Raw genomic sequence first — 14,873 nt, 5'->3', positions numbered from 1 at the left:
AAGCTATATTTATATAAAGTATGTATGTATATATACTTTTTTATATATAGCTAACTATATTTATTTATCATGTTATTATAGCCACAAATACTAAAAATTTCTTACGTAAGTAAGTACAAATGAATAAGTACAAACTTGCAAGTATAGGGTTTGTACTTATTCGTTCGTACTTATTTACGAAACGAAATAAATGTTGTTCTATAAAAAAAGTTTTATTTTTCCGATATGAATGCAATATACACGCGTACATTAAACAGATGAGAAAAACGCGTTGTACACGCGAAAAATACAGTGCGCATGCGGATACTGTCGCTGACGTTTGGCACGCATTGTGCAACGATATAGATTCACTTTGACGCCTGACGTTGCATAATTCTAGCTATAAATCATACGGAAGTGGCGATCAATCGGACATGCTGATCACCCAAGAATCCGTCCGGAAATCATTTCGACGCGCTTGATAGTGTGCGTTATATCATGGATTGCTCCAATCATCGACGCGTGCACGTTGTCAAAGCGTGTAGAGCACGACTTTTCATATCGATTTGTTATGAACGGATACAGATAACTTTGATTAAAATTTGTCACAAAACATTTCATGAAATAGTATCGATAATCATAATTCTGCAAAACAACTTGGAATTTTCCATAAGCTAATTTGAAACATTTAAAGTCTTATTTTACATTATAAAACGTTCTTTGACATATGTTGAGGAAATGGTATGATAACTATAAATTATAAAATATATGTAGAGAAAGTCATGAATTACAACTTTGTGAATAAAGCTCTCTCAAAAATTGACGTAAATGTTTGATATCTAACTAAAAATAATTTTATTAAAAAATAATATTTATTTCCATAACAATTTTAATATTTTATTAATCTTTCGATTTTATTTCCAATTTATCTAAGAAAATAAAATTAATTGAGGGTGTTTTGTTATGGTGAACACTTATGGTAAAGGCTGCATATCTTTCCACAGTAATTTATTGCAATAATGGGTTTTTTCTGTTGGACAAAGATAGTTTTATCATTGATGTTTCTGTTTAACTTTATGCTTGCATATCGTACGTGCCACAAAAATAACTTTTGCCGCACTTTGTCGCAGTTACGAGAACCTTTTAGAGCGCACTTTTTCAGATAATTGTGGTTCCATTTGAGGCTTACTTCTAGTACCGCCGTAAATTGCCGATTGTACGTGATCAAAGGCGCACTCTCAAAAGTTTCGAATAACTGAGTCTTCGATACTGTTCCTTGATGTTACAGTTTGTAATAAAATAGCCATAGATATATATATGCGTTCATCATAAAGAAAGAGCAACTGGATAGCCATACCATACACTCAATTCTCAAACGAAAAATATTATATTCTAAAATTCTTCTTTTCTTGGAATGAAATCTCACTCCAAGAGAGTAAAAATACAATCACCCTTTAAAAAAAAAGTGAAATATTTTTGAATTTCAAACCAATTGTTATGCAAAAGATAACAAATGAAAGATATGTACATCTCGGCAGTACAGTTTTCAATATCAAAGTTTTCTGTATAAAAATGTAGTAACTTTATTCCTGGACGAGTTATTTATATGTTACATATAAAAATCTTTTACAGAGAGAAATAACATAATTTATTATATGTATTATAATATGTATTATAAGGTCTTAATAAGAATAATAAATAAATAAAATAAACTAAGAAATTATAATAGTACTAATCATTTGTAGTTAATATAAATATATTTTCTTAGTTTATATAATTTATTTATTATTTTTATTACAGCACACAGTTGAAGTGCTATTTGTCCTCAAACTATTTGTTGATACATTTTTAGTATAGATATAATTACATATAAAAGATAGAATGACATTACTAATGTGAATACGATTTACTATAAGCATACGATTTCTAATTATGCTTTGAATTATGTGTTTGTCATAATATTTAATAGTATAATTTATTAATATGAAATTTCTATTTATTTATGAGATAACTACACATGTATGCAATATAGTTACATGAATGCATGTCGTAATTATGATAATCATAATTCAATGTTGAAGCAGCTATAATTAAAACAACTATAAATATATAATTGTCCTCAAAAATGACTATAAATTATAATAATTAAATTATGATAATTACAAACATTTTTCTCTCAGTGTATTTTCATGCAAAAGACAAGAATATTTGAATTAAAATTAAAATGTATATCTTAAATAAAAAAATTCAACAATTTCCGTTTGTTGTTAATAATTATCAACATATCTATTCATTCAAGTTTCTAAATAAATATAATGAATATATTTTTTATAAACCATATTTAATTATATTCTATATTGAAATTAATATCTAGAAATTCACACAGAAAGAACAATTTTGCTGAAAATATTTAAAAATTTAGTCAAATACTGAAAATAATTTTGTTAGATCATCAAAATAATTACTCAAGTATCTCAAACATAATGAGATTTTGAATACAAAATGATCTGACGTCCTAATAACAATTAACTAATTGTAACTAGTAGTAACCACAATGTTCTACATATGTAATTATTTTGATGGTCCAAAAAAATTATTTTCAGATCTGCATTTAGCTAAATTTTTACTTTAACAAAATCGTCTTTTTCATGCAAGAATTAAAGAATTTAGCAAAAAAATTAATTTCGCATTTGGGATCAAATTTCGGTAAAATCATACAATCAAACAATTGTGTTACACTCAAAACAAAAACTATCTAAAAAAAAACCGATCGAACTATGGTTACAGGTGTAACCGATTCGACGAAATACCATCAGAGCTCGAATCACATAACAGGATTCAATCCAGCGGTCTGTTTCACGTTCTACTTGCCGAACGAGATGCTGTACGTCGACGTGACCTCGGCAGAGCTTTGGTTCTACAAGGAACAGGTCGAAAATGTCGATGAGCTCAAGCAGACATTCGTGCTATCTGAACTCGATCACTGGGACCAGGGCGGCAGATTCGAAAAGAACACCTTTATGGCAATCTTTGAGACCGATATCAAAGGTGAGTAAAAGGCAGATGGAATCTCTCTCTCTCTCTCTCTCTCTCTCTCTCTCTCTCTCCCCCTCCCCTTCTGCAATCTTTATCCATATGTTTGTCAGAAATAAATCCATACTACAATAAAATAGATACCTTTTACCGTGAAATTTCGTTATTCCATTGCATTGCATATACTTTGCAAACCTGTCCTCCGTTGCACTTCGTTTTACCGAATTCGATATGAATGCTAAGAGATAACTTTCTCATATCACAAAATCCGAAATGATTTCTAACATTATTTAATACCTATCAGTATAAGATGTAACTAAAAATCGATTGCTGAACATTTAAATTAAAATTTAATAACAAAATTTACACATTAAAAAATATTGCAAATTATAATGATAAATTTGAAAATTTTTATTTTTCTTAAAAATTCCTTAAATTCTACATATATAGTAAAGGAATACAGTAGAATGGAAGTTAGGTGTATAAAAAAGATACATACAAAAATACTTTTGCCCATCCTAATTTTACTAAGCGGTAATGTATGTATATACTGTCTGAATAAGTTGTATTTTCTGTAAACTTTCATGAAATTTTATGGCTCCTCTGGTGCGGCATGCGATACGGCACATAAAAAAATCGTTAATTTTTTTCTTTTAGAGGGTTGGGTAAAGACAGACATAAAGTTTATGGTGAAGAAATGGATAGGTCGACGTCGATTGAGCCACTCCATTCAGATAGCCTGCACAACCTGTTCGACCGATCACGATAAAGCGCCTGTGTCCATCGAACAGACTCTGAAACCGTTTCTAGTAATCCACACGGAGCCGTTGCCACAGCGGAACAGGCCCAAGAGGCACTCGAATTGCCTACCCGAGATGACGGAGTGCTGTCGGGACGAGCTCTACATTAATTTTAGGGATATCGGCTGGAGCGACTGGATCTTACACCCCACCGGATATCACGCGTATTTCTGCCGAGGATCCTGCTCCACGGCGACATCTTTAACCATCAGCGGTTCCCAACACAACAACGTTATCATGGTGAGCGTAATATAACTCTCGCACTCTTACATTATTGGTGTTCGATACAATAGGTCTATACTTTTTAGTTAAATTTCTAACACGATTCATCTTTTTCTTTTCACGTTGGAGAGAAGAAGAAAAAAAACTGTGCACAAGAAATTAAAAACAAAACAGACCTTGGATCTAACAATCATTCATCAATAACTAGTTTGATCTAGTTCGAGATAATTAAGAAAGCTTTTCTTTTTACGAGCAATATCAATTATTTAATATTAACATATGAAAGCTAATGTTATAATTTGTAGTATACATTTAAATTTGTATGATTAATTATATTCACATGTTATATTAACGTGTTAAAAGCTAGCATTATTAAAAAGCTTAGTTAACATTTAATAATGTTATAATTTATTGTAACATAAATTTAAACCATTCAACATCAATTTTTTTTAATTAGATCCTTCTTACAACAAGTATTTCACCGCTTTTATACCTCATATGGTAAGGATGGATCATTTTCAGCTATTCTATTATTTTAATACCAATTTCTGACACTCTCAAACACACACATTCTCTTATGAAGGAATATGAGTACATACAAGAGAGTATTTTTAAGTCGATTGCCTGAATGTTCCTTTTTCAGCTAATGAGACAACACGTTACGTTCCTCTTTTATTCATTTTGTTTAACGCACAAAGACACATTAAAGACTCGTATATTTATTTATCGTTTATTAATTACCTTATCAATTTCAAATTAAGCGATCAAAAAAATATACTTATTTCTAGGCATTATTTGTTAATTTTTCATGAGTCGTTTATTCGTGACCTCTATAGGATGCAGAAAAAAATCAAGGATTTTAAAGGGATGCTGGAGCGACGATCGAACTTGATCGTTATCGAAATATATTTTTAATTCCAAATAAAATATTACTTACATCAAGGAAACGTTACATACAGTAATTAGAACATTACATACAATACATTAAGTAAACCATTAACTAAAACGTTACGTATATTTCTTGTTCTGCAATATCTTATATATAAATGCGAAATTATGCACACTCAAATCGTACTTCTCAAACTCATTTCTCTTATGAGCTTCAAAATCATAATTTGAAAATGTCATAATATTCTTATAAATTATTTAAATATAGGAAAGTACTTTCTGTTTGGATATATTCTTGCACTCATTTATATATATGCGAAGGAAGAACCTATATTGTAACAGAAAACTGTAATTTATAATTTTTTTAGGGATTTGTATACCGATTTGTATTTTTCCAAAGCTATTTGCGGTTTTTTCTTTTATTCTGGAGAAGAATTTTTTAATCTGTATTAGGAAAACAAAATGATTTGAAAAATACGAATTGACGTTTCGTCGGTAACTCCAGCATCCCCTTAAGAAACTTCTTTTTAATTCATAAAAATTACATATTTTGTATTTGTAATTTTTTTATAATGATAGATTAAAACTTTTTTTGGTATAGATATACATTTATCTTAAATGTAATAAATGATAAATTAAGAGATAGTATATTATCTCTATTCTAGATAATATATATACAACAGTTAAACGGCGAGCACAGACTCTTACATAACGCACAACACATAATGCATAAGAAAATGGACCAATCCAAGTCCTTTATTTCCTTTCTTTCCATGAAATAAAGGACTCTGATTGATTGATTCTTTTATACTTTATATTATAGTTATGCATGAGTCTGTGCTAGGGCCCTTACTCTAATATTATCTCTTATTATCTCTTATTATATATATATAAATATATATATTACTATCGATATCCGCTTCCTCCATTGGCTCACATCATATTCTAGCCATCTGACATAATCGCGTTTAACAATAAAACTACAATTAATTATTACAATAAACCGTTCTCGCATTAAAAACGGGCTAAAAACAATGAAATTGTCTCCGAATTCTTTAGAATAATGATCTACTTATTACGAATCTAAAAATATCTTTTTTTATTCATTCCATGATACTTTTAATCTATCTTATTTTTCAACGTCATTATTTATTTTCTCGCCAAAGATTATTGTTTTATTTTTATTTCATATCAACAACCTACACTCTTTACAGTTATTATAAGATTTATATATATATATATATATATATATATATATATACAATTATTATAGCTAATTCTTATCATTATACATTTGCTCGTCCCATCCCATCCGCATTGTTACAGCAGAATTAATGTGCTCGTTGACCGAAAGAAAGACAAGATTATGAAAAAATGTTATCTATGTTTAAAATATCGCACGGCAATCTTATCTCACTCGTGTTAATTCGCACAAAGCGCGGATGCGTAAAAATTATCATACTGCTGAAGAAATGTGTCGCCAGTGTGATTTATATTCATTTTTTTGCGAGTGCGAACGCTGACGCTATCTCGCTATTTTGAGAATCGCATATCACTTTACGCGTTTCTTTGTGGTTCAACAATCGTATCATACTCGTTATTGCCAATAGTAAATATCACTAATACGCTGAAAACTTATTAATTTGTCAAATCTTGGAAGCTAAAAATATCTCGTTTTATTAAGAATGATTTTAATTCATTCAAAAAATGTATCAACTATTGTTATCTTAAATAATTAAAATATTATAAATTAAATAAGCATGATAATTATTAATAATTATATATTAATATACATATTATAAATTAAATATTAATTATATATATATTAATTATAATTAATAAATGTTAATTATATATTAATAATAATAATTAATATTATTATTAATATAATTATAAATAATTATAAATTTTTTTTCTATATATGAATTTTTAATGAATCTTAGTTAATAAAAGACATTTCAAATATCTTTCAATTTTCCTATACAAAAATTTTCAATTTCTAAATTGAATAATTTCTCATATGTAGCTTTTAGCTGATGTAAACTATCAGTTTTATAAAAAGTGGTTTACATTAGGCAAAGTAATTCCTTTCCATCTCTTACGGATACGTACATACACATACGTATAATTTACGTTTTACTTAACATAAAAAATATAATCGTGCTGCATAATCGCGTCCTTTATTGCCCACATTAATTGTTAATAAAAGGGAAAGGAGTTACTCTTGTTATACCGCGACACATAATGTGAATAATGTAGTTTGCAACTCGTAACGATAATGGGGCGTTAAGACTCCATTATCACGCAACGTAAAACCCTATTAACTTAGGTCTATGCTTTCTGCCATATACGAAGCGTGACGCGAGAAATATTGTTTGCATATGCGAAATGGAGATACTTTTTTTTATGTTCAGTAGTCTGAAAATGACTGAAAAAAAGCGACACTCGCTTTCATTATGCATTTTCCTCCGCTATAACTAACCTAACGCTATATATCCTTTCACTATTAAAAAATTATCGAACATCATGAAAGACTCTACACGCGGTCAATAATACTGTCAATATTAACAAATATACTGACAATATTACTGATCGTATGTGGTTAATATTGATGGATTGATGTAGAATGACGGTAATCTGAACTTTGATTCTCGAGCTTCAGTTTTATTAGGATTCATGTCACAATATGTCACAGTGCAATAGATAATGTATGTAAAACTAAAGTTAAATATATTATTAATAATACTGATCGTGCATCAAAACAACTCTTTTCTAAGAACAACAAAAAGAAGTAGGACGATCTCCGAAGAGACGAAGAGATGGCTCAACGACGTGAGAAGAATATAGCCAGGTCAACTTGATTCCAAAAGTTTCAGGATAGGGATTTATAGAGAAGATTGAGAGAGGCCTACTATGTCCAGGAGTAGATATTACAGGCTGAAGAGATTACGAATAGGAATAGAAATCTACGTAGAAAAGGATGCACTCTGTTTTTAGGTCCATGCGTTCTCTCTCGCTTGTGCGAAGGGGAATATGACTGTAGTCTACTTAATGCTACAAATGGAACATTTTTTGATTGATCAATTAATAAAATTCTTTTTCCCGATTGATCAATCAAACACTTTGAAGTATTTGTAGTGCCAACTGGATGAGTGGACCGCACCCTAAGCGACAATCACTTCGCGCGAATGACAGAGAATGCGCAGATCTAAAAACGAAAAGCAGTTGTTTTTACGTGAGGTCGAGTGGCATTTAATTACATATTATTGCAATTAATAAATAACGTAGGGTAATAGGTTAAATATTAGATTTGTTCGCATTATTTGAAATTCCTTACAATTTTTACATTTAAAACGACATAAATGTATTGTAGTAAGAAATTTAGAAGCAATAGGCACAACAGAGAAGCTATTAGCATCAGGATTATGTGGCTCGGTGGCAGGAGGAAAATCTACCAATATGGAGACCAGACTCGATTCGAACGTCCTGATATTTTTCCCTTGTTGTTTCTTTATTTCTTACAATATATTCAATTGAAGAAAATGAAGATATCTTTATTCTTATCCAAATGTAAAAAAAATTATGTTTTTTGAATAAAAAAGCGTGAATACAATAGATTTACCCGGATTATCATTTTTTGTTTCATATCCCGGTTTATTTGATCTCGTTATTGAAGTCTAGTGACAGTAGCATTATACGCGATATTTTCGAGCATGCACTATCATCACGAGAACTCGATAATGAGATCGGAATATTCGGAAGATGAAAAAAACATGCTTGACAATCCAATTCTACTGTATAATTTTATATATAATTTTTGTACAATTTTTTATTGCAATTTTTTTTTAAACTGTAAGCTGTCTTAAAAATAAAAATAAAAATAAAATTACCTGGAAATTTTTAGATTAATTTTTAGACATTTTTATCTAGATTAATTAAAATAAAATAATTTTTATGTTATTTAAGATAAATTTCCAAATTTCCATTTTATCTTTATAGCTAATTGTAGCTAATTTTAAAATCATCTATGCACAACACTAGACATTATTGCCTACTATCAGTTTTGGACTCCATTTTGTCAGACGCTTATTTTTGCTCACAAAAAAAGTTAATTATTGCAAAATTACAAATAGTACCTATTATAAAAGCCGCTATAATATTTGATAAAAGGCACTTTCTAGTTTGTACTTATATTTCTAAAGTTTTATTTTTAGCTTTTATTTAAGAAATTAAATTAAATCGTTTAAAAACAAAATGATATATTGATATATCAGCCACCTTCCTCTATTATATTATATAAAATATTGTATAAAACATCATATAGATATACAAACATACATTTAAAAAAAAATTTTATAGATTTCAATATATTTATTATTTTATAAAATAGTATATGATAATTTTGTACATGACAATTTGTAAGTCTTACATTTCTTTAGGACTGTCAAATTTTGGACTATTAAGAATGAAATTGTATTAATCATAAACTCATTCTATTGATAAAAAATTGTGATTTTTGCGAATTAATAAGCATAAAAACATCGTTTTTTTTTTGCAGAAATTGTTAACTAAGGACGGGGGACAACAAAAGAACAAGATAGTGCCATGCTGCTCGCCGACGCAGCTCGCCCCGCTCCAGCTACTCTACATTGACACGAACAAGACGATCACACAGAAAACATTGCCAAACATGGTAGTGGAAGCTTGCGGTTGCATGTGATACCGCTGCTCCGAAGGCAGAGGGTGAGTAAAATCACAACCGTAGGCGCCAAGAAGACGAGAATCAACATCTCATGTCATTTCGTCCGAGACTTTTACTCATAGTTAATCGTTGTGAAATTGAACTTGGTTGAATGCTCGCAAAATCCGTTCATCTTGATATGAACATGAAAAAATTGATGAAAACGAAGCAATGATCGCCGCTTCGAGATAGTAGATGATTAAAGATAGGAGCACGCTATTGTCACATCACGCGAGTTCACTTTCTATCCCGTTGCATTATAAATAATTAATCCTTTAATGTGTGTATATGTGTGTATGTGTGTGTAAGTAGTAGTGATGGTGATTTTTTAGAAAGTTTCTAGGAAAATGAGATCAAATTCAATCCGGTGCTCTAGTTTGATCAATTTTTATCTAATTAGTGTATAAAATGACTAAAATAATTAAATAATATAAAACTTGTTTTTTTTTTAATTATAAATGAAAAAAATACAATATAGTTTATTATCCGACTTAAATAATTGCAGTAAAACAAAAAAAAACCGCTTAGGCTAACAAAGCCGTTGGGTGACATCTAAAGATGCCTTTAGACGATATGGCCAATGTATACATCAATTTTGCACACATTCGCAAATATTGACCTACATTCAATATGGATGTCATATGTGTGTATGATATTTGCTAATGTGGCGAACGTTAGCCATATCGTCTGGAGACACCTTAATCCCAATCCTACCATTATAGAGTTAATGAAATTATCATCGATTCGTAAAACATCTACAAATAATTAATGCCTTTTTATATTATTCGCCAGTTTTGTCTGTATTTCATCGATGTTATGTGAATTATAATTTTCCATCTTGCTACATTTTGGCGAAAACTCCAAGCTTATGTTCATTCAGCAGATGGAGATAGTTACTAATAAGATTTAGTAAATGAACCATTTTACTCCGCGTCTTACTCCACCTTCCACCTTATATTTGTTTGTAAAGGGTTTCGATGGTTACACTGTTTAAAAGTTTTATTAATGTTATACTATTTGAAAGCATGTTGCAAACACCTGCTGACAAACATCTGCTGACTAAACATTTTATGCTTAGAAAATTATAATGGAAATATCAACAAACAAAAGGCTCACAACTGCTCGAAACCGATTCAATTTTTCTTGAAATATGTTGTTAAACACAAAAATCTAAGAGGCACATATTTTCTTTTATATCGGCCTAATTTGAGATTTAAGTAAAACTAGTTTCGATTTCCACAAAAGATCTTTCCAAACAACAATAGCGATTTTAAATCAATCTATTTTCCGAAAAATTGATTTTTCTAACTAAATGAGACTGTTTTAAACCGATCTTTTTAAAGAATCACTTCTTTTTTACAAAAGAGCTATTTCAAATAATCTTTTTGCAAAAATCAACTTTTAGCAAATTGATCGAGAGATCGTACATCCCTCACAGTGTAAAACTCTCTCAAAACTTAATGGAAATGAGAATATTTTTTAAACATTAGATTTTTAAAAAGTCTACAGTTATTAAGTATATAAAAATTATAAAAGTTCTGTTTAAAACATTTTTCTATATATTTCATCGTTTTGTTGATAATTGATTTGAATCAAATACAAAGCTTTAAAAAGTTGTTTTAAAGGTTTCATCCTAAATCTTAAATTTTGGACCGGTATAAAAATATATCTTAGATTTTTGTGTTTAACAACATATTTCAAGGAAAATTGAATCGGTTTCCGACAATTGTGACAAGTCATTCTTGTATGTAACAGAAGCATCAATTACGGTCAATGTAGAGGCTGGGAAATATATAATACATTTATATGCATTAAGTAAATTTATTTCAAATATATGACTGCGTGCCGATTACTTTCAAACTTGCAACACAATCAAACTGAAAAATAATAATCCCCTAAAATGAATTAGATCAGTCAATTTGGTGCTACTAGCATTTTAAATATAATGGAAATATTTAAAATTGCGTCATTAGTCATGTTCAGCAGGATGTTTCACAAGAAAAATATTCTGCTCGTGCAGCCGCCATGTTCAAGATGATTGCGCATTATTGGGAATGGAATACCTTATATTTTTATACCATATGGGCGCAGCATTATTAAATTTTTCACACATATTCTAGTGAAACGATTTCTTGCAAGAAAGTTCCTAACATTAGATTTCATGACAAAAGTAAATGTACTTATTTAACAATACAATTTTTGATTTTGTGTCTAAATTAATTCAGAGACTATTCCTGGAACGCTGGCGAAAATAGTATGTTTATAGAAAATGTATAAAAACTTTGCTCAAATGTTGAGTAAATTCACTTGAGCTTTAAAACATATTTAAATTGTTCTATGAGGTGAAAATTTAAACATGGAATTTGTTATTCAGGAGATGTTCATGACTTATTTGGTAGAGATATTCGGAAAGTGTGTTGTGTTTTCGGAATATTAACAAATATTTAAAGGATAATTGGATTAAAATTGGAAACAATTCAATAAATGTTTTAAAGTTCAAATGAAACATCTATTCAACATTTAAGCCCCCCTCTTAAATAAATTCTCAATAAACATACTATTTTCCCCAAAGCACGCGCAGTAAATGTAATTTTCACATGTGCGAATTATGTTGATAAGGAGGCGATATCAATGATATCACTTATTTCAATAAAATGCACCGCTTGCCTCGAACGATTCAAGTCGTAAAAATTATTTATACCTATTGTCTTTTTGTATATCAATCGTGAAAAACGAATATAGTTGAATTATATGAACGAATATATTCTTTCGATAATACGACAAAATACGAGCTTGCGTGATGCAACAATGGTGTGTTCCTGAAACCTGGAATCTTTAGGTTGATTGCCCAAGCCACGAGATCGACTCGAGCTAACGCTTGCGGTGCCAAGGGAAATTAAGGTGAGCCGAAGCGTGGTGAGAGCTCGTTACGTATTTTAGCGTAAATACTGACACTCCCGCATTTGCCCGCCGTTCGTCTAGGAAGCCGATAGCGAGAGACCTTTCGGGCAATTTCGACAATGAACTTTACCGCGCGTGCTCGCGTTGCGCTAACTATGTAAGGGTGCCTCTACATAATTTGCAAATCGCAAAGCATAGTTCGTAAATGCTGACGCAGAATAAGGATCACGGCACGCAAGATATACGCAGATGAAAACCAATTGCACGCAATGAAAAAATAAACGCAACTCTTCATTCTGCGTCTGCGTCTGCGTTTGCGAACTACGTTTTGCAAATTATATAGAAACACCTTCCAAAAGTCGTTTCTAATGCGAATCGTTGAAGATACTCTGGCCCCATGTAAAAATCCTTAGATTATAGATTATTCTGACTGATTATCTTTCAGTGATGCGATATGATTTATATAATATGTTAATCTATAGTGAAAGTTATATTATTTTCTAATTTATAATAATTCTTTATGAAAACATGGAAAAAGAGAAGTTTTTGCAGGAAAATATTCTCAAACTCGGCCTCTCACCTGAGTGACAAATAATACTTTACTTTCAGTTTCAAATTATCATCACATTTCGATGTAAAATCTGTAAATAATACATACTATATCACTGAGATAACATTTATGAACGGATTATATCAATCAAGTTAATTGCTTTTAATCTGTTCAATCATTTGACATCAAACATCCATAAAAAAATGCGTTTAGCTATAATAAGAAAATTTGCCATTGAACTTTGAACAACGTAATTTCTGTCTCTGAAAAATAAACCATATAACCGTAATAAAATTATGTGATAAATACTTCTTGAAGATATAATGTCAATTGAGATAGAGCCGACAATACAACAAACTCGCTAGAAGCCGCACAGTATTTTCTCACTACATAATGCACAATCCGAAACTATTGTATCGCGATCCAGGTTTGCATTTAGTTTAAGAAAGTGTGATAAGCATATTCGTAAATTTTATTTATTGCTGAAATAGGATTAAATGTCGTCACCTTTTTGTTGACGGTTAGCTCGCGAGCATGATTAAAGCAAACAATATAATGCAATAATGATTATTCTAGAAGTAATTACGTGCGATTATATGTATAATATATTATTAAATAGCATGTTAATCTTCGACAGTAATTGACATGTCAAAATAAACAGCGGAATGGCTTGACACTGTCGAAAACTCTCGAAATAATAAAACGCAGCCTGATATTATTGACGTATTTTCTTCATATGAAAATTGTATCTCATATTTAGCGCGAAATAAATGAAAAATTAATTGATTTTCTCTTCGAATGCCATTAAGATATGTGAAACCGACGAGATGGATTCTCTTTATGGTATTTCAATTAACATAAACTTCTTCCTGCCTTAATCAATCTTAATTCAATAACAGATATAACTTTTAAAAATATTACAAAACTTTTATTTCTTTTAAGCTGACGTGATAAAATTTTTCATTACAGAGATATATATAGTTCTTCAAATAAATTAATTCTTTCTCTAAATTAATCCTACTAAATGTTTAGTCAAGTACATTCACGCATAATTTTAATGACATAAAATTTGTTAATATATGTATATCGTATATTATTTTTATCACATATGGTGAACGCAAAAAGTATTCGTACAGGGAAAACTTTTAAAAGTTTTATTTGTAAAAAATAAATATTAATTAACAATTTATTAATAATGAGTACGTTCCATCTTAACATAAACAAAAAAAAACTTCGTAAAAATGACACTATTCATAATTTTAGAAACTAAATTTCTTGACTGTACGAATATTTTGTGTGTCTAAATAATATATTTTTTATTTTCGCTTATTTTATTATTAAGATAATATAGTTTAATTGTTACTTTTTAGGATAAAATAAAATTTTGAGAAATGTATAATTTATTATAGTCTTTGTTATATAATAAACTACTAATTAATTACTTTCTAAAAATAAGGTTCTTTTAGAAAGATATCTCCTCTGTACAAATGTTTTTATATGTACATATCAACTGAAATTCATGGCCGATAGACTGTCAATACTAAAAATTGATAGCAAACGTAATGTACACTATAGATTTTTAGTAGCAGTCTATATTAGAATATAGCCGAAGTATTGATACCATGGTGTAGTTTCCATTAGGCACAATATAAATCTAAAATTTCAATATTAAGTATTATAGAGATATTTGCATCAAATCGCACTCTGAAGGCATTAAAATCCGTCGTTGCATCGAAATAAGTCACATTTTTCGGTCACA

The 14,873-nt window shown here is 29.7% G+C and overlaps 1 protein-coding gene across 1 annotated transcript in view; it reads left to right on the top strand.

Moving 5' to 3' along the window:
• Positions 1-9,958, top strand: part of LOC108752223 (inhibin beta A chain-like) — a 17,019-nt gene extending 7,061 nt beyond the window's left edge. Inside the window, exons 2-4 of the mRNA XM_018492904.1 lie at positions 2,767-3,027; positions 3,670-4,052; positions 9,481-9,958. Coding sequence (XP_018348406.1) covers positions 2,767-3,027; positions 3,670-4,052; positions 9,481-9,642 — 806 coding nt within the window. The 3' untranslated portion in view covers positions 9,643-9,958. The remainder of the gene's footprint in view (positions 1-2,766; positions 3,028-3,669; positions 4,053-9,480) is intronic.
• The last annotated feature ends 4,915 nt before the right edge of the window (positions 9,959-14,873 follow it).

The sequence above is a fragment of the Trachymyrmex septentrionalis genome, unplaced genomic scaffold (genome assembly GCF_001594115.1).
Source record: "Trachymyrmex septentrionalis isolate Tsep2-gDNA-1 unplaced genomic scaffold, Tsep1.0 scaffold6, whole genome shotgun sequence".
Classification (NCBI taxonomy): Eukaryota; Metazoa; Arthropoda; class Insecta; order Hymenoptera; family Formicidae; genus Trachymyrmex; species Trachymyrmex septentrionalis.
Note: the sequence above shows the minus strand (reverse complement) of the source record. Positions and strands in the feature narration are given on the sequence as shown.